Source organism: Rattus norvegicus, chromosome 7 (assembly GCF_036323735.1).
Source record: "Rattus norvegicus strain BN/NHsdMcwi chromosome 7, GRCr8, whole genome shotgun sequence".
Lineage (NCBI taxonomy): Eukaryota > Metazoa > Chordata > Mammalia > Rodentia > Muridae > Rattus > Rattus norvegicus.
Window position 1 is genome coordinate 57,180,684 of NC_086025.1, and position 22,478 is coordinate 57,203,161.

General features: G+C 45.6%; 1 protein-coding gene across 15 annotated transcripts in view; it reads left to right on the forward strand.

Moving 5' to 3' along the window:
- The window catches only part of Grip1 (glutamate receptor interacting protein 1), a 657,377-nt gene that overhangs the window by 360,183 nt on the left and 274,716 nt on the right, over positions 1-22,478 (forward strand). For 5 of the 15 annotated variants that reach the window (XM_039079963.2, XM_063264319.1, XM_063264321.1 and 2 more), the window contains exon 1: positions 13,449-17,406. The exons of 8 other annotated variants lie outside the window; for them this stretch is intronic. In XM_039079963.2, the coding sequence (XP_038935891.1) occupies positions 17,352-17,406 (55 nt within the window). In that variant the 5' untranslated portion in view covers positions 13,449-17,351. 15 annotated transcript variants of the gene reach the window in all.

The window sequence follows — 22,478 nt, forward strand, 5'->3', positions numbered from 1 at the left end:
TACAAAAGGCATTCGCTAAGGTACCTACGCGTGCATAATCACCTAGGTGACACGCTTTCCCAGAAGCTGTGGGAGAGCGGAGAGCATCACACCCCTACCGCACCTCCAGGACCTTCCTTCAAGTTGGAAACATTTTGCTTTGAGATAGCAGTGGCACACTGCTGTGGCCTTGGATAAGATAACCTCTCTCTTGCCAGCAAGAGCTTTCAGATTTATGCCCGTGGATCAATCCCATTAGCCACCGACAGGGACTAGAGCCAAGATCAGGAGCAGAGCCAAGGACTGACAAGGCAGCAGGATCCTCTCCCCACGTGTGGCCCTGAGCCCATGTCATACCTGCCAACTTCCAGCTAATCAGTGTCGTTTCGGAGCAGGTGCTCTCTGTCCTTCATCCTGTTGCTTGAGAGCAGAGGGGAAGAGTATGCCACCTGGTCAGAATTTGTATAAACAGATGCTAGGAAGAAAAGGCTTAGGTTGCGTGCTGTGTCAGCTCTGTGCGCTGTGTCCGCTCTGTGCACTGTGCTTTGAGCAGAGTCCTCTCCGAGGTGTGAGGCTCTTCTGCGCATGCCCTGTGCCCTTCTCTGGAGCTGGCTCTGGGAGCAGATTCTCTTAGCTGGTTCATTTCTCCCGTTGTCTCACCGAGACAGAGATTTGGATAAAGGACCAAGAAGCCATTCTCTTTGTCCTTACCCTAAGATTTCCATTTCTTTTATGACATTAATACAGAATTATCAACAGCCCTCCATAAGACTTCCAGGATCCAGAGAGGTATCAGGCCAAGTTCAAGTGTGAAAGCAGAATATCTTAACAAGTTAAGCCTGGAACTGGCTCCGCCCTTGGCCACAGGGTACCTGTTCATATGGTTGCAGAATCAGAATCGGGTCTACCTCTGTGATATAGAAACGTCTCGATAATGGTGATTGTAAGACGGAAAGCTAGAATAGCAATGTCTCCGTGCATTGTGAGATCACAGAAACAGCATCAATAATTAATATCACCTCCGGAGTCAACAGCAGTTAATATCGCTGTTGATTGCGCTGTACCAAGCATCCCCCTGTCAGTAATACAAGCCTTGCTGCTAGGCATTCTCTATTTTCTTCACTGTCAGCTGAAGAAACTTGGTTTGCCAGATATTAGCAGCAGTAAAATCATAGTCATATCAAACATTTACAACATCGCAACCCCATGGCCCTTCTAGCACAATCATGTCAGAATAGAAATCAAAGTGTAGTCTTCACAACCACAGAACTAAAGCATGTTGGGGAGAGAGATAATTAATTTGCAGAAACTCCATTCTGTTTTGAGTATTAAAGTTTATTCTTAAGCTTCTTTCTTTCTTCAAAACAACGAAGCTCATAGAGACTGCTTTCTGTTGCTTCCCCTCGTGGGGATGCTCAGAGCTCACAGGGTGTCGGGAGTGGTCAGACACTGTCCAAATCATTGAGCTGATGGGGTGCCATTCACATCTTAGCCGCCAAGTGTGTAGTGAGTAATGGCGTCTTTCTCCCAGCAGATGGCAGTAAAATGTCTTGACAATGGCTGTTACTCTAATGTTCTCAGTGGCACCACCAGGGCTATAAGTGGCCTTCATACATGGAAGAAAAGTGACAAAGTTGAGAAGAGTTTAGGCAGTGAAATCAGATAGTAAGTGCTTATAACGTGTGTAAATTTGTAGAATTTGACTGCAGTGACACCCCCTACATTTGTCATCCATTCACAAGCACCCTCCTAATCAGAGTCAGGTTCTGCACCAGAATAACCTGTTCACGAATTGTGGTACCTCCCTCACATAGGTGTAGTCTGAGGAAGATGGAGCATGTGGGTTTTCCTTGTCCCTAATGAAACCGATAAAGCAAGAAGCATTTTCTGTAAGACTGTGAGCAAACCTGTAGTTTTCCTGGAAGTTCTGCACACAGTGGGGCCACTCACATGTGTGCCTTTTACCAGAAAGAGCTCCTACATCATTTTCCAGATCCTTGGACCAGTTTTGAGCTTTAAAAACTGCACCTGACTCTTACATTCTTTCCAGTTCTTCCCTGATGACACTTGTGCCTTGTGGGGTAGAGGAGGCTGTAAGACCAAAGATGTATCCTACAGGCCAAGCACCGCAGAATCTCTGATTCTCTGTTCCTTGAACAGTTATGGGTGTCTTTGTGGATCACTGTAGACTGTGAAGGGAAGCTTCTCTAGTGAGGGTTGACAGATGCACTAAAAGGGGAAGGGAGCTTGTAAGGAGATCAGAGCAGTGGATGGCTATAGGAAAATAGTGTTTTCTGAACACAGTGGGGCAGTTGTATGTGTGGATTCACAGTTGAGGCATCATGCGCAACTTTTGTCAAGACAGACAAAAACCCAGCCTAAAGAGGAGAAGAGGGCAGAGGGCGTGAATGCCCAGCCCTATCCCAGAAGCAATTGGGAAGTAATTGCTGAAAAGGGAAAATCAGTTTTCTTTAAGAGTACAGCCCCAGGTGGGTGGACCGTCCTCCAGTGAAGGCCACATAGCCAAGAGTATGTGAGCAGCAGAAATTGTACTTGGTGGATTTTTAAAAGGGCTCCCTCCATTGGGTAGCTTGGGAGAATCCTGGAAGGAGTTGGGGAAGGGCAAAGGGCGTGTATCATCAAATTATATGGTAAGAGAAAGAGACTATCTGTGAGGTCCATTGCCTGAGCGAGCCTATAAGAAGTTTGTAGAAAGAAGACAAGAATCTTAAGTCCCTTTAAGATCCAGACAAGTTACAGTGACTGTAAGAAGCCTGTAAAGTCACTGGGGGAAATCTGGGACACATTTGGAAGAGGTAGGTTGTGTTCAGTCCCCCTGAGAGTCACCGTACCAAACTGTAAGGCTCTAGGTGAGGTGAGCTTGTAATCCTCTAAGGCAAGCCATGTGAGGGTCATTTAAAAGAAGTGCAAGTTGATGTGAGCTGTGCAGCTAAGTCATTTCTAAATTCCACTCAGTCAAAACTAGTGTATTTATAGGTTACAAGTGTTGCTTAAGTCACCAGTCAGATAACCAGTTAAGACAGAAGCTTTGCCTGTCAAGTTCAAGACCTGGCTCTCTGTAACAGCTACAACAACCAGAGGGATGTTGTTGTTGGCATGGCAACGTGTGTGGTGATTAGTCCCACTCCAGTGTCTCCTCTGTATTGAAGCTATTGTAAATATTCTTAGTGATTTCTCTACCCTTCTTGCACATTCAATGAGGGTAGGTCATCGCAGCTTTTGTGGGGCTAACATAGCATTTACTGAATGTCGATTGCTTTCAAATGGGGGGATTCTCGGTTTACATCTTGACTTAAGATCTTAACCACTTCATGAAAAACTAGGGAGACTGAGGCACGAGGCCGTCGTTGTGTCTGACTTGAAGGCTAGCTTGTTGACCTTAAGAGTCTGTTTCCACAGCTCTGCATGCATGCTCCTGTCTCCTGTCTCAATCAGATGTTCAGGAAGCGGGCTGCTCTTCAAATGACACAACCATGCCACTTAGCAGTCTGCGACTCTCCCCATCCACACTGGCATGGCAGTGTCCAGTGTCACTCGGCACCTCTGGCTGCACGCCAATCACTTCAGGTCTTCTCTAAATTCCCTTTCGTCTCTATGCGCCAGCAGACATGCTTTATTCAACCTCTGTTTTATTTTCTTTTAATCTCCTCTGAACCCAGCAGATCATAAATCCTTTGCTAGATGAGATTTCCAAATGATAGTGATAGATGGCCTTGTCTTCTGTCTCCTGACAAGTTGGACCCTGTCACCATCGTAACAGTCAAAGGGGTTGTATCCCAAGAAACACCTAGATGTCTTGCCCAGGAAAAAGAAGGGAAAACCCCCCACAGCTTCATTCTCCACTCAGAATCTGAACTTCCTCAAATAAGCAAGGCTTCCTCAAGGGTTGCACAAAAGAAACACACAGGGAAGGTGATAAATGACCCCAGTAATGACCGAGAATTACCTTTAATCTGCAGCAGCACCGAGGAATCCACGCATGAGGAGGGAGAAGGCGATGACAACAGGGCTGGGCAGGGATTTGCAGAATGCTGTTATTTCCAGTTCTGTCTGTGAGCACTAATGCTGAAATCCCAACCCCGCTGAGAGATTGATAATGGAACACCGAAGGAGGAGGCAGGCGGGGGACAGAAGGACAAGGTGTAAATTTACTCCAGAGCTGTCCTGTGTTGTGGATTATGCCAAAAAAGTCTTTAATTTCCTACTTAAAGGATATTTTATTATGCTTCAAAGCTAAATTGGGCCATTACTTTGCCACTCTGAGCTGTTCGAAGCTTACCCATTTTATGTTTCTTCCTGTGAGCCATGGTGGGTGTGGGACTGGTGGTTTTCATTAGCCTGGTCCTGGGTGTAATGTTTCATCCGGCTGGGACTCCTTTTGGGTCAAGCAAGTTCCTGAATGTCCCTCGAAAACCTAGTCCAGGGAACAACAGGACTGAGGAGGGAAAGAGAACCCTTGATCTGTACGTAGGAATGGAAGATGGTGTCACTATTCGGAAGAGTATAGAGGCTCCCAAATCACCATGCAGTCTGGTAGTCCCATGTCTATACCACACGGGCAAAGGAAATCAGTGTGGTAGGCTCCTCATTGGCATGTTCATTGAGGCATTATTGACGAAAGGCAGGAAATCCAATCTGCCTATGTGTCCATCGATGGGTGATCTGATGTGGAAGATGCTCTGTATACTGGGGATAATCGCCTCTAGGAAGAGAGCCCTGGTCCTTACTGTAGCAAGGATGAGGCTGAAGGACATTATGCCAAGCTCTGTGACCAGATGACTTAGCTGATACAACCATCAATTTATAACAAGAAAACGTTTCCTTTAGTAGCTTTAGATATTCTTTGCAGGTGACCATTTGTCCCCACTGTTCTGGCTTCAGATGGCACACCGTGGACAAAGGCATTCAAGGCAGGCAGTACAGCCTAGTGGTAGAGCACTGCATGCCATATAGGAGGCCCTAGGTTGGATCTCCAATAATCCAAACAAATAAAGAAAAACATGGAGGGAGGAAAAGTCATGAGTGTGTGATAGAGCGAAAATACTCCAATCATGACTCATGGGACAGAGAGACTCGGGTTGTCCGTCTGCCTTGGAGGGCACACACTCAGTGACCTGAGGATCTCCTGCAAAGCCTTACCTTATCAAAGTTCTAGCACTTTTGATATTGCCATCTTGGGGACCAGGTCATCTTTGTGATACACCCATTGTCAAGACTTTTGTAGGAAATAAAATGAGGCAAATACTCAATGACCCTGCTGTGCATCAGTGGCATTTAAACAGCAACCAAACTCATAGCAGCAGGAAGCACACCAATGGGCCTCTGAGTTTGGAAGATAAATGGAATGTTGGTTAGAGGACAGAGACCCAAGAGGACCAAGTTCCAGAGAGCTGTATTATCTGATGATGGCCTAGTGGTGATGGCAGATACCACTGTACTGTGCGAAGGGTGCATCTTAAGTGTCGTCAGCACAGGAGGTAACCAGGAACAGTGGAGGGTGTGTCAATCTATCCTGGTAATCACTTCACAACACACATGTGAGCCAACTCTTTTTGCTGCTCGTTATGAACACAGACGTTTACTTCGGTTACCGGTTCTACCTTGCTAAACCTAGGTTCTTTTGTATGAAGCTGTTCTTGGAGAATTCAATGAGAATCCAGGTGATGTAGCTCTTGCTCAGCACTTAGGACTGCAATGTGAGGGCAAGCCATGCCAGTGATGGCGACAGCATTCAGAATAACATGCAGGGTAACTTTCAGGATTCAAAGTTCCCCATCTCACCAGCTTCATCTCGTCATCATCATCATCATCATCATCTTCTTCTTCTTCTTCTTCACCATCTTCATCATCATCACCATCACCATCACCACCACCATCATCATCACCATCGCCATCATCATCACCACCACCACCATCATCATCTTCATCATCATCACCATCTTCATCATCATCACCATCACCACCACCACCATCATCATCACCATCACCATCATCATCACCATCACCACCACCACCACCACCATCATCTTCTTCTTCTTCATCATCACCACCACCATCATCATCATCACCATCATCTTTGGCCCACCTCCTCTCTTCCTCTTTCACCTGTGAGTCTTGGCTATGACCTGCCTCTGGTCGACCACTGACTGAGATTCTCTGTAGAACTCTTGTGTTGTTGACACAGGCTTTGTCCTAGCTATAGATGCACTTAGAGGAGGCCTCCTGCAGGTTAATCCTCCCTACATTAGGATGAGAACATGGCTTAGACCATCGCCAGGAGTCTGGCAGCCTTTGGCCATCAGGTGAGATCATATCCATGGGGCCTATGTCCTGGACTCCTTCTGAGACTCAGCTGCCTTCCAGTAGCTGCCCACTCCAAGGAGCACCCAGTACACAATATGGCCCTGGGCTTGCTGCTTTGAGGTGGCTCACACAATTATTTACTGAGATGCCTGGGAACAAGGCCAGCCTCGGTTTCGAATGTTTCCCTCATTTAAATGCTGTCTCTCTCCCTCATTTCTTCAACTTTTTCATTTTTATGAACATCTCGGTATTCCCCTTTAGGCATTACTAGAAGGCTGAAATCCATCTACCTTTTGTTTTCATGGGCGGTGATCGGTGATGAAAGTGTTTGCAGTCCATCTCCAAGGGGTAGTTCATGTTATCTTTATGGAAATAAAGGTAAAATATATGGGCACTACTGTTTCAAGTGAGGGAGAGGTGACCTTCAAGTTGTGATGATGAACTCAGAAACACACGAAATGGCTCACAGAATCCTTTGCAAGTTGATTAAGTGTAGATTTCTTCTGAGAGAGGCACAGGAGTAAGACATCCCCTTTCCTTGGCTGTGATTCTCCGCATCTTATACGGACAAACTCTGAAGCCTTTAACACACCTATGAATACTCATGTACACACTAACACAATATTGTGTTAGCCATTGGTTCATTGCTATGTAAAAAGCCAGCAACACCGTAGGGGAGTAAGGATTTATTTTGTATTACACTTTCAGCAATTACACTTTGCTGGCCTGAGACTTGGCAGAGTAGCATGAAACACAGCTCGCTGGAGAGTAGAGGGCTCCGATGCTCACCATCCAATGGCCAGCAAGCAAGGAGAGTTTACCCTTCCAGAGCACTCCCTCAGAGCTACTTCCTCCACGAGGTTCTACTTCCATGTGTCTACCATCTCCCAGCCATGCCAGCCAAGTATGAACCTGTCAACAGATAAATCTGTTCATTGGGCATTCAGGACCCTCATTATTAGATCACCCCTCAGCAGCAATGTCAGCTGGGTGCCATGCCTTCCGCACATGAATTTTTTGGTGGAACAATCCATATCCATAGGGCAATTGTGGTTGCCTCTATCATGGTTTGAATCAAAGCCAACTTCTTTCCAAATGCCAAAAAGACTACACCTCTAGCCTTGTTCATAGCCTGCCCTTCCCAGTGTGGAGGTTTGAGTAAAAATGGCCCCCATAGGCCCAGAGGGAGTGGCGCTGTTAGGAGTCGTGGCCTTGTTGAAGTAGGGAGTGTGTCACAGTCTCTTCCAGATGCCTGCACACCAAGATATAAAACTTTCAGCTGCCTCCCCGGCACCATGTCGGCCTGCATGCCGCCATGTTTCCCACCATGACAATAATAGACTAAACCTCTGAACTGTAAGCCAGCCCCAGTGAAATGTTATCCTTCATAAGAGTTGCCATGATCACGGTCTCTCTTCACAGCAAAAGAATTCTAACCAAGGCACCCATCCCCAACCCCTCCACGACGTGAGATCATATTTTTGAGACTTTTAACAGACGTTGTGAGGGAGCATGTCATCAGCCTGGCTCACAGGCATTGTCTATTGCTTTGTCTAAACAGCTGGTACGCTCTCCTTGGTCAGGCCTAATGATGGACAGATGAGGGCCGGGGGCCGGGGGCCAGGGGCCGGAAGCCAGGGGCCGGAAGCCAGGGGCCGGAAGCCGGGGGAGCCAGTCCCTACCAGAGTAGATCCACAGACTAAATCAAGCACTGTTTGTCTTTAAAGAGGAGATGATACACATCTTACCTGATCCATGTGCATGGAGCAACAGTTTGGAAAGAGTGGGTCCATAGTTTATTAGTTAGAATTCATGAGTCTGGATTTACAGTGTTCTGGATTTAGATATCACCCTCATGAATGCAGTTTGCCAGCGAAGTGATTGTGTTAGTTGGTGCTTGTCGTGATGGCCAACAGAAAGACGGTCTTAGGAACCTGACTCTGAGCCCTCTGAGTCCTTAGGTTCCTTCTCAACGTCGCCTCTTATTTTCTGCAGTTGACTTTCCTGATTCACGATCTCTCCCTTCTTTGCCATCAGTCTCGATTGAGCATTTGCCTCCTAATTGCACGTGTCTTAATGACCCATGATTTACATAGCTCCAAGGAACAATGCAGTCTGTGCACTTCAGTGTATCAGAAACAGTAACTGTATCAAGACTTACCGTTCCTGTCTTTATTTAAAGTTTTAGATTCTGACACATCTGTAGGCAATCTTAAGGGATTCAGAGTGAAATGAGCAGGCTTCTTGTGATTCGCCTCAGCGTGTGCATTCTGACTGTGGACAGCTCAATTCCTGGCCGGCAGGAAGCAGATCATCACAGTAGCTACAAGGTTGCAAGGAGACCATTGCGGACATGGCTGTGGTTAAAATGTTTTGGCGAGCAATGGGATGGCTAAGTTCACATGCTACTAGATACAAATAGTCTCTGGAAGTGGATGGTCCGTTACTGTATCATTGCAACCGTCCTTGACAGACCATGAGTAGACATGCTAGGGAGAGCCTTCCCTGAGGATGACTGCCGGCCAGTTTGTGTCTTCCTTCACCCAGAGCCAAGCCAGAGAATTCTTTGCATTTTTCCATCTTTTCCTTACGTTGCCTTTCTCTTGGATGCTCTTGCTGCCTCGGAGGAACAAAAAACAAGCTGGGTTGTGTTTCCTCATAGTCAGAAATGGCAGAGTCCGTATGAATCATCTTGTTGGAAGCACCAGAAATAAATCTGTGGGGCGCTCAGGGTGCCTGATTCTCCCCTCCTCCCAACAAACAGGCAACATGCAAGACACCTGGCCTTGTGTGAGAGACTTTCCTCTCAGTGTGGGAGGGGTCTGTTTTGGCTTTTACGGTAATTTCTCAACTTTATCTTTTCTGCACAAGCTTCAGAACCAGTGCCTGTAAAGACGGGCCATTACAAGGGAAGCCCCCACTAACTTATTAATAAAAAAATATATTGAACATGAGCTCTATGCGAGGAGCTAGGGTAGGCAATGAACAAAACAGACAAATCTCCAAAATAATGTCATTACTCCATTAAAGCAGAAGCAAAACCTTGTTGGGAGGGGAGAAGAGCTATGCACGAATCAATTATTTAACTAGTGTGGTAGATGGTGTTTAGTGGCGTGGAAAGAACATGCAGGGGATGGCAGTCTGTTGGCTGAGTGGAAAGCAGGACCTGAACGAAGTTGCTGTGTGTCGGATTCCAGATCCCATCTGACCTGGCCTGGTTTCCCTGCACACAGCCCCTTCTCCTTTGGCTTGGTGCTGTAAACAGGCATGCTTCCTGCCTTCGTACTGGCACTCAAGGCCACCACCACAGTCTGGGCTTGCAGAAAATGCACAGATTTTGTCTGTGCTGTTACAGTTGTTCATATATATATATATATATATATATATATATATATATATATCTTTAATAGGGGTTTAATTCTTTGGAACTGTAGCTCCTTTTCCTGTTGTGCTTTTCTTTATTCCTCAATTCTGTGTTTATTTGCCATGTGAGCTGTATACGCTGTAGATCACAGCATGGAGCACGACTCAGGCCGTAGTTGTGCCCCCCAAATAAGTGAGATGACTTATGTGGCAGCATCTTCTAACTTGGCCCAGAGGGAGCAGAAGGAGTGAATTTTGAGAATTATTGCAAGATTCAAAGAGTTGTGTTTCCCCTCAAACAGCAGCTTAGACACTTATAAAAGAATCATGGTGAGTGTTGGTCACTAACTGTACCCTGAGATAGGAGGGCTATCTCCAATTCACAGCCAGTACACTGGGCACTAGAATTAGGCAGTTGCTGAACAGAGCGATCCATCCATTCTTTCTTCTGCCTTTTTTAAGTAACTGTACATGGCTGGCCTAGGATTTTGGCCGTCATAAGAAGGAATGAGTTGAGAGGGTTTGTTGGCTAGTTTTATGTCTACATGCACAAACTAATGTCACTTGAAAGAATGGAGCTACCTTTGAGAAAATGCCTCAGTAAGACCCAACTGTGGGGCATTTCCTTAATTAGTGACTTATGGAGTAGGACTCAGACCGTGTGGTGGGGCCTTTCCTGGGCTGATGGTCATAGGTTCTCTACAAAAGCAGGCTAAGCAAGCCATGAGGAGCAATCCAGTGAGCGGCACCCCTCCATGGCCTCTGCATCAGCTCCTGCCTCCAGGTTCCTGCCATGTCTGAGTTCCTGTCCTGACTTCCCTTTGTCATGGTGCTTCATCCCAGAAATAGTAACCCTAAGACAGAGGGGTTTTAATAAACTCAAGCTGTCTATGGAGGAAGTTGGTGATGATGTCATTTAGGAGAGCAGGTGTCCTGTTAGGGAGTCAATAAGAAGCTCGATGTGATTAAGCATAATTTGAGGGGCTGTGACGGGTACCCCAGATGCTGGGGTCAAGAATCAAGGAAGATGGTTTCAGAATAGAAAAGCAAATTTGGACTGGCAAGCAGTATTTAAAAGCAAGGAAAAAAAAGAGGAAGAGTCATTTCCAGAGCCTGGGAGTAGATCAATTGCTGAAGAAGGGAGCTACAATACTGGGAAACAAGAAAAACTACAGTTTAAGGGTAGGAGAAAGAAAGTGAGGACCATTCTTGTTAATTCAAGTTCACACTTCCCTGTGTTTTGTCTGATGACGCAATCCATCCCATCACACCGAGTCATAGGGACCAAATGCCAGACTGAGGAATTATATTTCTACAGGATGCATGACAGTTATAAAGTCCAGCGCTGTTCTCTGTACCTAAAAGCACAAGTGAAGCCAGTCATCGACACAGCCTTTCACCAGAAACCTTCAAAAGACAAAGCAGAACCAAGTGAAGTTCCCAAGGTGATACACCCAACCAGAACTTTCTGGCTGCTCTCCATCCCTCCTGGACCATCGAAGGGGTGGTTTCCCTCCCGCACAGCTCCTCTCCTATTGCCATCCCTACTTTGCACTTCTCACATCACTGGACACGTCCTGCCACGTGTTCTGAGCAGACAAGCTCCTGCAGTTCCTGCTCTGGAGTCCCCAACCTTCTCCTGTTAAGTGGAGTCAACCTTCTCCCTTTGGCAGTGAAGGGCATAAGAGTCTGGCCCAGGTAAGCAGGTAGCACAGGACTGGCTATTGGGACTTTAATTTTGAAGCGTAGCTTGTCTGGAATACACTTCTTTAAGGGTACCCGTATGGACTCACCATAATTAACTGTGGGGGGAACATAATCAGAATACTCAATGTGAGCCAGTTGGGAATGTCCTTTGCTGTTGAGGAATAACCTAAGTGATTTGAGTATTTTGACTCAGTTGCCTGCAAGGAATAAAAAGACAACTGTGAATAAGCAAACGAGTGAGACCCGCCAGTTGTTCTTTCTTACAGATTTATGAAATCACTGGTAAGGAAGGAGACCACGGTAATGAAATTGTAGTTTTTCTGCCAACTTGATTCTCATATCAAAGGAAGAGGCATTTATCTGCGGTTGTTCCATCGTTTCAGTGTAATTTTTAATTAAAAAAATATTCCAGGTATATGTGTATGGAAGGAAATTTGCAAAGGCCTTTCCTTGCTAATAATCAAACGACTCCATAAAAAAGGGGGAAAAAAGGTTTTGACATAGAGAAAGGAACACAGTGAAAGAAAACAGGCAGAAACAAACCAAACAAAACAAATGCAGCTTTTGAGTCCACGTCCTGGTGGTGGCTTTAAGAACCCTGGAGTCCTTGAGCAAGCCTGGGGGGCTTGTTTTCTTTTGATTTTTATCTATCCTGCCCTGCCTCAACTTATGAAATCGGTACTATTAATATGTTTTTAAAAAGCATGACAGGAGATTATCAGCCAGTCTGAAGGGACAGCTCTGGTAACACTTGACCTCCCAGAAATTGTCTCTGTCTCAACAACCTCCTGGTTGTGGCTATAGCCACAGTATCCATGCCTACGTCCATTAGCTTTGCTGTGGATGACTTGGGCATAAGCAGACGTGGGTGACAACAGCCACCAAAACTAGATAAGATTGATGAAGCTAAGAAGTGCATGCTGACAGGAACCGGATATAGATATCTCCTGAGAGACACACCCAGAGCTTGTCAAATACAGAGGCGAACACTAGCAGCAAACTGCTGAACTGAGAACGGGGTCCACTTTGGAGGAGTTAGAGAAAGGACTGAAGGAGCTGAAGGGGCTTGCAACCCCATAAGAACAACAATGCCAACCAACCAGAGCTTCCAGGGACTAAACCACTACCCAAAGACTACATATGGACAGACCCATGGCTCCAACTGCATAGGTAGCAGAGGATAACTTTGTTGGTCACCAGTGGAAGGGGAAGCCCTTGGTCCTGCCAAGGTTGGACAGCCAGTGCAGGGGAATGTCGGGGGTGGGGCATGGGTGTGGTAAGGGGGGGTATGGGGGAACACCCTTATGGGGGAGGGGGAGGGGATAGTGAGGCTTATGGACAGGAAACCAGGAAAGGGAATAACATTTGAAATGTAAATAAAGAAATATCCAATTTAAAAAAATAATTGTAATTAAAAAAAAAAGAAAAAGAAGGGCTGAGAGAAACAGTCTCTTGGCGCCCCTGCTGGTTACAAAGTGTAGCTGCTCTTAAAGGGTCCTCACAATTTTTTTCCTAATTAACTTTTTTTATTCACATTGCATCCCAATCGCAACCCCTCCTCCTCTCTCCTGCAGTTCCACCTTTACAAGTCTGTACACCTTCCTTACCCCTGTCCCCTTCTCTGAGGAGAAAGGGAAGCCCCACCCCCTATACCATCCCATCCCAACATAGGACATCTAGTCCCAGCAGGACTAAGCAAGTCCTTTCCCACTAAGGTCCAACCAGGCAGTCCAGGTATGGGGGAGGGGATCCAATGTCAGGCAAAAGACTCAGAGACAATCCCCACTCCAATTGTTAGGGAACCCATATGAAGCCCAAGCTTCACATCTGCCAAAAACGTGTAGGGGGCTAGGTCTAGCCCCTGCATGCTCTTTGCTTGGTAGTCTCTTTGTGCCCCCATGGGCCCAAATTAAATTGACTCTATAGTTCTTCCTGTGGTGTTCTTAACCCATTCAACCTGCTCAATTATATCCTCCACCTCTTCCACAAGACACCCTCCCCCACCCCCACCTCCACCCCTGCCTGGTCCCTCCTGATGTTTGCCTGTCGGTCTCTGCCTCTGTTTTCATCCACTACTGGATGAAGCCACTCAGGGGTCCTCACACTCTCTGTCAGTGTAGAGGAACTGGTAAGAAAGGTAATGAAAGACTACTGGGACTGGGGATGTGACTTGAGAAAAGATTGCTTGCCTGTCATAAGCAAACTCTAGGCTCCATCTGTGTGGAGCTATGGAGGATGAAAAAATATGGTTCTTCTTGATCTTACACATGCAGCCAGCTGAGTCACCTTCCTGAGAACCAGTCTGTACCTGAACAGAGTCACCCCAATGATATGTTAAATCCTGTGCAAATGTAATACCCTTGCATTATGCCTTAAGGGAGCTTGCACTTAGAGAAACCCTGAGAGAAGTTATCATCCCAAGGGATTAATCTACTCCCAGTCCAGCAAGGCCATGCTTTTAGATATTGAGGCTTCGGGGTTTTGTTTGTTCATTTGTTGTATTAAAGGAAGCTAATACTCCCTACACTGACACTTAAACTGCTCTCCCACTCATTCCACGACATCTTCAGACACACCTTTGACGCCGTTTTGACTGCTTTGTCATATTTTAGCCACTACTCGGTGCTTTTCGGTGAGTGTGTTGTGATATCCAAGCTACCTGTAAGGTTGAGCCACTCCAGGTGGCAGGGAGTCCAAAGATGGATGGTTATATTAAACTTACATGCAAGAATGGTGGGCCAGGCTCCTGGCAGGAAGCTGTGGATGATGTCTACCGGATGCCTGGGGCATGTGAGACCTTTGTCCCACAAGTCAGTAAGCTGTGAGATGGAGGAAGGCTTCCACCTCTGGAAGGCTTTCTGCTGCCTCGGAGTTTAATGTCCGAGGCTCAGTCTGTATCAGGTAGAAAGGACACAGTGTCTGACTTAGGTAGATGTCCTGGCCTAGGAACTGTTCTCAAGGAGGTATCTGGGTCCTGGAGGACCCCGGATAAGGAGGTGGGGCCACACTGGAGGTTTCCTCACATCCAGGAAAAGCCTTTCTCAAGGGACTCACGTCTGGAGAAGAAGCTAGGCTAGGATTAGCTTCGCAAACTCAAAGGGAAGAGATAGCCTCTGGTGTGGACCCTTAGGAGCCTTTGGGAGTGCTGCAGGATGAGTTATGTCTCCTGCTATGGAAACAGAATATTTTAGTAGTTCTGAAGCTCTTTCTTGGGGCCAGAAAACAGGGCTTCAAAACAAAACAGAAACAGAAAAAACTGGGAACGCTAGTGAAAGTAGGAATATTTGATCGTCTTAGCTTTAAAGAAGGAGCAAATTAGATTTGAGGCTGCATGGTGCAGAGAGGCACAAGATCTCTGTACGATTTTGAGATTTAACAGAATAGACATTAATAAAAGAGACCAGAGTAGTAATGCTCGCCAAGTAAGGTGGTATTAAAACTACCTGACAGCTGCATATTCCAAGAGCCTACATTTTAGAAAAGGCGTTAGATTCCAGGAAGGATGGTGAAACAACATAGCTATAAATATTCTCTTCACATGAAGTAACGATCCAAGCCTCTGGCAACTAGGTTTGTTTCTATTTAGAAGGAAACAAATACTGGGGAGTTTAAAATATTTCCAGAGATGTCCTAAAAGGAACAAAAGTGATGAAGGATGTCATTCTTTTAAAAATGATGGTATTGGATAAGCAATTTAAAATATAGGACTCTCACAATGTATTTAATACCGCCATTCCCATTCATTAATGATAGCCAAGAGGCTCCAGATAGACCATCCTTGATAAGGGAGTTCTGTTCTTTCCAAAAGCCTTTCATGCAGGTGTTCACAATGGTCAGTTGTGTGACTTTCCGTCGGACTCTGAAGGGCAAGCATATGCATCCTGATGAATGGAATTTGCCTCAGACGATGCGATTGAGATTTATGAATGAACAGAAGATGCTGTCACTGGGCTTGAAACAGTAGAAGTTATTTTAGAATCCAGCTTAAACGACTTTCCACATTTTTAAACTCTGTGTGTGTGTGTGTGTGTGTGTGTGGCCTGAGTGTGTGTATTGTGTATGTAAGTGTGTATGTATATGTGTGTGTGAATGTATGTGTGTGACTGTATATGGTATGTGAGTGTCTATTGTGTGTGTAAGAGTGTGGTTGTATGTAAGTGCATGTGGTATGTTTATTGTGTATGTGTTAGTATGTTTATGTGTGAGTGTGTGTGTATGTGGCATGAGTCTGTGTATTGTGTAGGTAAGTGTGTATGTATGTATGTGTGTGAGTGTGTGTGAGTGTATATGGTGTGTGTGTCTATTGTGTGTGTAAGAGTGTGGTTGTATGTAAGTGTATGTGGTATGTTTATTGTGTATGTGTTAGTATGTTTATGTGTGAGTGTGTGTGTGTGGCGTGAGTGTGTGTATTGTGTATGTAAGTGTGTATGTATATATGTGTGTGAGTGGATGTGTGTGAGTGTATATGGTGTGTGAGTGTGTCTATTGTGTGTATAAGAGTGTGGTTGTATATAAGTGTATGTGGTATGTGTATTGTGTATGTATTAGTGTGTATAGGTGTGTGTGTGTGTGTGTGTGTGTGTGTGTGTGTGTGTGTGTGTACATGTGTGGGTCAGATGACAACCCTCAGGATGACGGTCTTTTTACCATGTTGACCCTGAGGATAGATCTCAGGTTGCCAGATCTCACACATTTACTCACTGGTCTTTAAACGATTTCTTTGGGGTGGGGGGAATAAAACAGGACGGTAGAGAATAACATTAGATGACCAATGCATATCTCTGGAAACATTAAGGAAACAGCTTCAACGCTGAAGTGCTTTCCCCCGGCGTGACTGACTTGCTGTCTATGTTTCTAGCCACCCATCTAAGTCTCCCCACCCCATGTCTGTGTGAGCTCCCCCAAGAGATGTCTCGACTGTGATAGAGATTCCACAGCAGATGTCAGTTTCTGGTGACTGTGTCCTGAGTGGGCTGGTGCTGGCAGAGGAAGATGTGGGCCCGCCTCTTGTCAGTTTGTGAACGGGCTGTGTAGGGCTTGTTAAATTTCCTCTCCACAGCAGATCTGCTGTGGTGGTGCAGGGCACTTCAGATTTGCATGTGGAGAATGGCTTAGGGGAGGGCTGTTTGGGGAAACAGCATAAGGTTCATTAAAAATAGAAATTCTTGGTCATGTTTGCCTGGTGTATTCCTGGCATCTTTAGAAACAGTCTTGACTGAGCTGCCCTCCAGAAGCTTTTTCCTTAAGAGTGGTTAAAGGGCTTAGAACTCGGTCTGATCTGCTCGCCGCACTCTCCTGAGCTCCTCCCCTCAGTTTTTCCTCCCATCCCATCCACAAACCAGCACAGCCTTGACCCCTCAGAGATTTGAAAAGTGCCAAACGGACCTTTCCAGGTAGATCAAAGGTGTGCCTCTCATCCCTAGCCCAAACTGCTATGCTCTGCTGGAGCAGGGTGCCCGTTCCTTTGCCTCTCCCGTAAGCCTCGCTGAAAGAATATAGTCTGTGATCTACACATTCCCTTGTAAACTCAGAGTGCAGGCATCTTTCCCCTTCCCCACGACGTGAGACCCACAGCTGAGAGGCAAGGGGTGGAGGGACCTGCTCTGACTAGAGTACACAGCCTTACCCTGAAACAGTGCATGGGTTTGCGGAATGGCTCCTCTCCCAGCCTTGTCCCCCTCTCTCTCCTATCTGCTGCTTAGTTGCTACGAAACAGCCTTACTTTACAAGCCATTGTGGTGGAGCAGGGGGAGGAGGCTGTGCCGGGCAGAGGTGGTAGTAGTAGTGATCAGCACAGCTCCACCAGATGACATGTAGCGGGGACCTCTGCATCAGCCAAGAGGAATTAAGCTTTGTCACTCCCCACTGGGACTACCTTCCTCCTGGTATGTGCGCAAGGAATTCATATACTGCTGCTCGCCGCCGCAGCCACCAGAGCAGAGCCCTGTGTGCACTTTGCCAGAGATCAGGGAGCAAGAATGATAGCTGTCTCTTTTAAATGCCGCTGTCAGATTCTAAGGCGACTTACCAAAGGTATGGTACCCTCCTCCTCCTTCACAGTGTGGCAGCTTCCGCAACCCAGAGCCACAGCTGAATGCTTTTTTACTTTCAAATATGACTGCCTTTTACAGTTTATTGTCGGGCAACAAAGAACTCAGAGAGATCTGTACAGATCTTTCTGTACAGGTACATTCCCCCAGCTCTGTGCTGGTTTATTCTGGCTGGGTTCATGCTGAATCGTGGTGGGGGAGGAAAAAAAAAAAGCTCGTGTGATTTTTTTTTAATGACTTCATTCCTTGCTGAAAAGCAGATGTGTCTGGGTCTGGTGCTGAAGTTAATACGGGAAACTGTCATTTTGCATGCTGATTATCTGGTCAAGAGGAGTCAAGTGTGCATGGATGTCCTTTCTGTAGAACACGTACTAAATGCAGCTGGCAGCTTCTGGACTGCCCAGCTGCTCGGTCCACGGAATAATTGTTTATTAATTCCTCAAATCTCATGAGCTTTTTACCAGGGTAGTTCTATAAGTGCCTCTCTCTCTCTCTCTCTCTCTCTCTCTCTCTCTCTCTCTCTCTCTCTCTCTCTCTCTCTCTCTCTGTGTGTGTGTGTGTGTGTGTGTGTCTCTCCTGTCTCTGACCCCCCCTCTCATTCTCTTCTCCCCCACCCTGTGTGTGTGTGTGTGTGTGTGTGTGCGTGTGTGTGTGTTAGAAATACATGGTCAAGTATGTTAGCAAATTAAAAATTGTTTGGTCCTGTGTGATATTTGAAGAAGTTTATTTGAAAGTAAAATTACAAGCACAGCCTCATGCCTTCCCATCAAGATTCATTGGCTTGGAATTGTCTCTCTCAGAAGTCTAAGACATTAACGGAAACTGTGTGACACTTCAGATGTGCTTTTTGTTTTTTTTTTTAAGTCAGCCTAGGTTACCCTCTGGGTTGCTTGCATACATTCTATTTCAAAGTTAGTGAAGGGCTCCTCTTAATGATCCGGCCTTCTCAACACAGAGAAGGACAAGTTCCTCTTCTCTGTTTCCCTTGGATAAGTCTTTAGAGAGGCATGTATGACTGAAGAGGAAACTTTGGTCTATGGAGGAAGAGGCGGCTGGAAATGCCTTTCATTTTCAGCCTGTAATCAAGTACCGCCAAGTAATTAATGGGTGTAATTATGTTCTAGAAGCCCTGAACCTATAAATATGTTAATGGATGCCATTTCTATCAGTTTAGCCTGACATATCAGAGTTCTTTGATCACCAGCAGTGCAGCTAAAAATGCAATTAATATTTTATTTGGCAGAAGAATGAGCACAAAGCAAATAGTGACAAATAGGCCTGACACCAGTAACAGGAAGGAGAATGAAAACTGGATCCTAACTTACTGAGTGCATTTGAGAATTCCGGACAGAGCTGCAATGACCCTTAGGAGGGGGAAGGCTATCCCTTTCAAATGAGGCTATTAGCATAAGATTGTAAATTATGTTGGACTTTATCCTTTCCAGTTGCTACAAACTTACTATTCCTGTTTGCAAGTCATAATTAAAAGACTATCTTTTATGTTAGAAGCTTGGCTAAGACAGGTATCTCATTCATAAAGTTCTTCTCCTAGCTGGGCACTTATTTATCTTGGTGTTGAGAGGTTAATAGTCTTAAAATACTGAAGCAATGTTTCTCTTCATGTGAATCCAAAATTCCTTTATGGGTCCTACATTCAAGGAATCCAAATAAGTTTTAGTTCTTAGAATTATTTTTTTTCCATTTTTCCCCAAGTCTTACATCAATGTGCTGCATTGCAAAGAGATTTAACTGTTTTTCCAAGACAGTTGCTAACTACCTAGACGATTGGGCAAAACATGGATCCCCTTTTTCCTAGTGGCTACCCTACATCCCTCCCAAAATCTTTATATATGGTCTACTTGGCATTTAGTGTGACTGCCAATTCATCATGACAATCTCCCTGGATATCCCCTTGTCTCAATGAGGCCATTCTCTGTGTTTGGCTGGATATTCAAATGTTTGCATAAAAACCCCTGGCAATACAGCTCACGCCTTGCCAGTCACTTCGAAGTTCAAGTCCCAACAATGGCTGTTGTTCCAGAAACTCAGTGAGTTCCAGAGTCCACCCATAGCCATGTGGTGTTCTCATAGGCTATGATAATATTCCCCTTTTCGGATGTTTTGGGGTGCAGGAGGACATATCTCTGAATGGCGCTGAATTCCTCTCTGTTCTCTCTGTCCACATGACTCATATCCAGTACCCAAATATGTGCGTCTCTTACTCCCATTGAGGGCTGTGCCCAATCCTCTCTTTTCCAGATGCTTAGCACCGTGCTTTATATACAGAAGACACTTAGAAAGTGTCTATGAAAAAGAATTGATGTGTCTGGTGGAAAGAGGCAGAGCATTTAATTACTTGGGTGTTCTTAGGAAATACTTCAAGAACTTTAGTTCACCCTTACCCAGGTCTTAGAGGCCGAGAGGCGTGCTCCACATGGCTAAAGCCACATTGCTCTGTGTGGCTAACCTGCTAGAGAAAAAAGCAATATGGCACCTGTGTGTTTTTTTAATTCTCTTAAGTAGAATTAAGGAGAAAGGGGTGCATTTAAAGGGAAAGTTTCCTTATAAATCCCATGTTTTCAGCACTTGGCTTCATCCTTACATTCTTCCTCTGTTGGTCATTTAGTAAATACCTACTCAGAAGCTATAATGTTCCTGGAACTGATGCTTTTATAGTAAAACCTGGACTCAGTGTTTCATGCTGTTGAGTAACAACTAATTCTCTTTCACTGGGATAATATTCCAGATTGATCTTTAAGCCACCCACAGAGATACAGGGACCCCACAAACTTACATGTTTCAAGTAAACAGCGCTTCCCAGATTTGGAAATTGAATTATTTTTGTTTTAATTAAGACTTCAAACAACTGAAAGATATAGGTATGGGGGTAGAGGGGGGGTACAGAGATAGAGGATCTGTCTGGTTAAAGAGTGAATGGTTATAGAGACAGAGATGGAAATAGAGTATAGAGGTGTGTGTGTGTGTGTGTGTGTGTGTGTGTGTGTGTGTGTGTGTGTGACACCTTTTCATGTACCCAGTCATCGGAGAGAATAACCTTTGACCACAAGTCTGTCCCTGTATTTTGATAGGAGCACTGACTCACTAAAGGGCCGGCCACTGTCGTGTTGTTGGCACCTACTATTGGGATCTAGAGGAAGCACACCCCTCCCTCTGCAGTGAGCCGTGCCTACAGAATCCCTAGCCTTGAAGCCAAATCCCAAAATAACACTTTCTCAGCTCTCCAGCAACACATGACAAAGGAATTGTCTTAATGGAGACAAAAGGGCTTCTGGGCCCCTGCTTGCAAGGCTGCTTACCTGGGAGGACACATTTGCACTTGAGGGGCTCACCCCTAAGAAGTGGGTGTGTTCTCAGAGAAGCAGATGCTCTTGTGATCTTGTGGTGGTCCTGTTTTTGCTTTTCCCTTGAAATACTCTGGCCTTGTATGCATGCAGTCCTGTTGTGTGACTGTGTCCTTCTTTGCTTCTGGTTTTAGTTGAGAGTCCTCGTGCCCTGCTGACTGGCATTTCCCTGCCCCATGCTTTTCTCAACCAAGGTGAACGTCAGCTAATTAATATTTATTGACCTTCCCCAGGAAGCATGGCTCTGGTTAGTTTTAGTTATCTCTTTGTTCTTGTGGCCATCTACTGCATAGCTCTACATTCTTCTTAGCTCAAAACTCACGTCACAGTTTCCAATGTTTTTTTTTTCTTTCGTTTCATCTGACCTACATGGTGTTTTATTTTCAGAGTGATGTCGCTTCTTCTCACTTCCCAAACACACATATGATCTGGAACAAAATGAACTGTCTCAGACTCTGTCCCATTAACGGATCCCTGGCAGCTCTGTTGACCTTCATTGTAACAGGGCATCCGAGTGAGATATTTTTGGCTGATGTCCAACTGCCCCCTGCTGTGTATTCTGCTTTCTTTTCTCCCTGACTGTCTGTCTTTCTCCTCAAAATCCTTCATTCCTGCTCCCTGACCACTGGTTCTGAACAAAATGTGGAGCTGGTGTGTTGGGACCACACGGGTTCTCCTCTTCCTCTGCGCCGAACACCTGCTCCAGGCGTGCCGTGACTGTGCGTGAAAGGTAAGGTCAGACATCAATCTAAGCCCTATCTCCAGGGAGAGCTGAGACTCCCCTACTTCAGACAGCCAGCAATCTTGTTCTTAATTCTCGCCTGCAAGGACAGTCTCACCGACACGTGCCTGGTTATCTTTTGAAGTATTATTCCAGCGAACTCTGGGTCTCCTTAGACTCAGACTCTCTGACCCTTGTCCAGTGTGTAAAACAAAAATCTTACTGGAAAATTAATTGTCTATAGAATCAAATATAATAATTCATTGAAAATTTTGTTTGGGTGAAAGAAAACATTTGTTACAGTTTCCTATCTGCAGAGCCTTTTGATCCAAGGAAAGCTGAATCAGCCATTGAGGGAGGAAAGCCTCATCGTTGGCCTGCGATGGCTTCTTTTATGACAAGCTCAAATTTCTGTGCAGGTTCCTTTGCACTTCCCCATCTGTCTGTGTCTGGTCTCATGACTCCCACAGCATTCTCCTTTAATGGTCCCTCTTCTACTCTGTGATAAGATTCAGAACTGATTATCGTCTGGGTGGAGAATGCTTGCTCTCTGCTGGGTCTCATTTCTCCCATCGGCCCCATGCACATCCCTTCACTAACCCTTCCTGGCCTGTCTGTCAGATCCTGCCATTTGGAACAACTTGGCTGGATCTCTCTGCCTCATTAACTTTCCAGCCCTTTTCAAACCTCACCTGATAACACATCCTTTCCTCTTCACCTCTACCCTTAGCTATCAAAAGTAGTTTGCAGGATGGGAGATGATTCCATTGGTAAAATGCTTGCCCCAGCAAGCATGAGGCCCTGAGTTCAGATCCCCAGCATCCTCATTAAAAAGCCGAGTCTGTCTTTACACCCCAGGGATATGGAAGGATAGGCAGGATCATTCCTAGACCTAATCTAACCAACTCTAGCCTAGTGAGCTCCAGATTCGAGGAGAGATGGGGAAAATGAGGTCGAGAATAATCAAGGAAG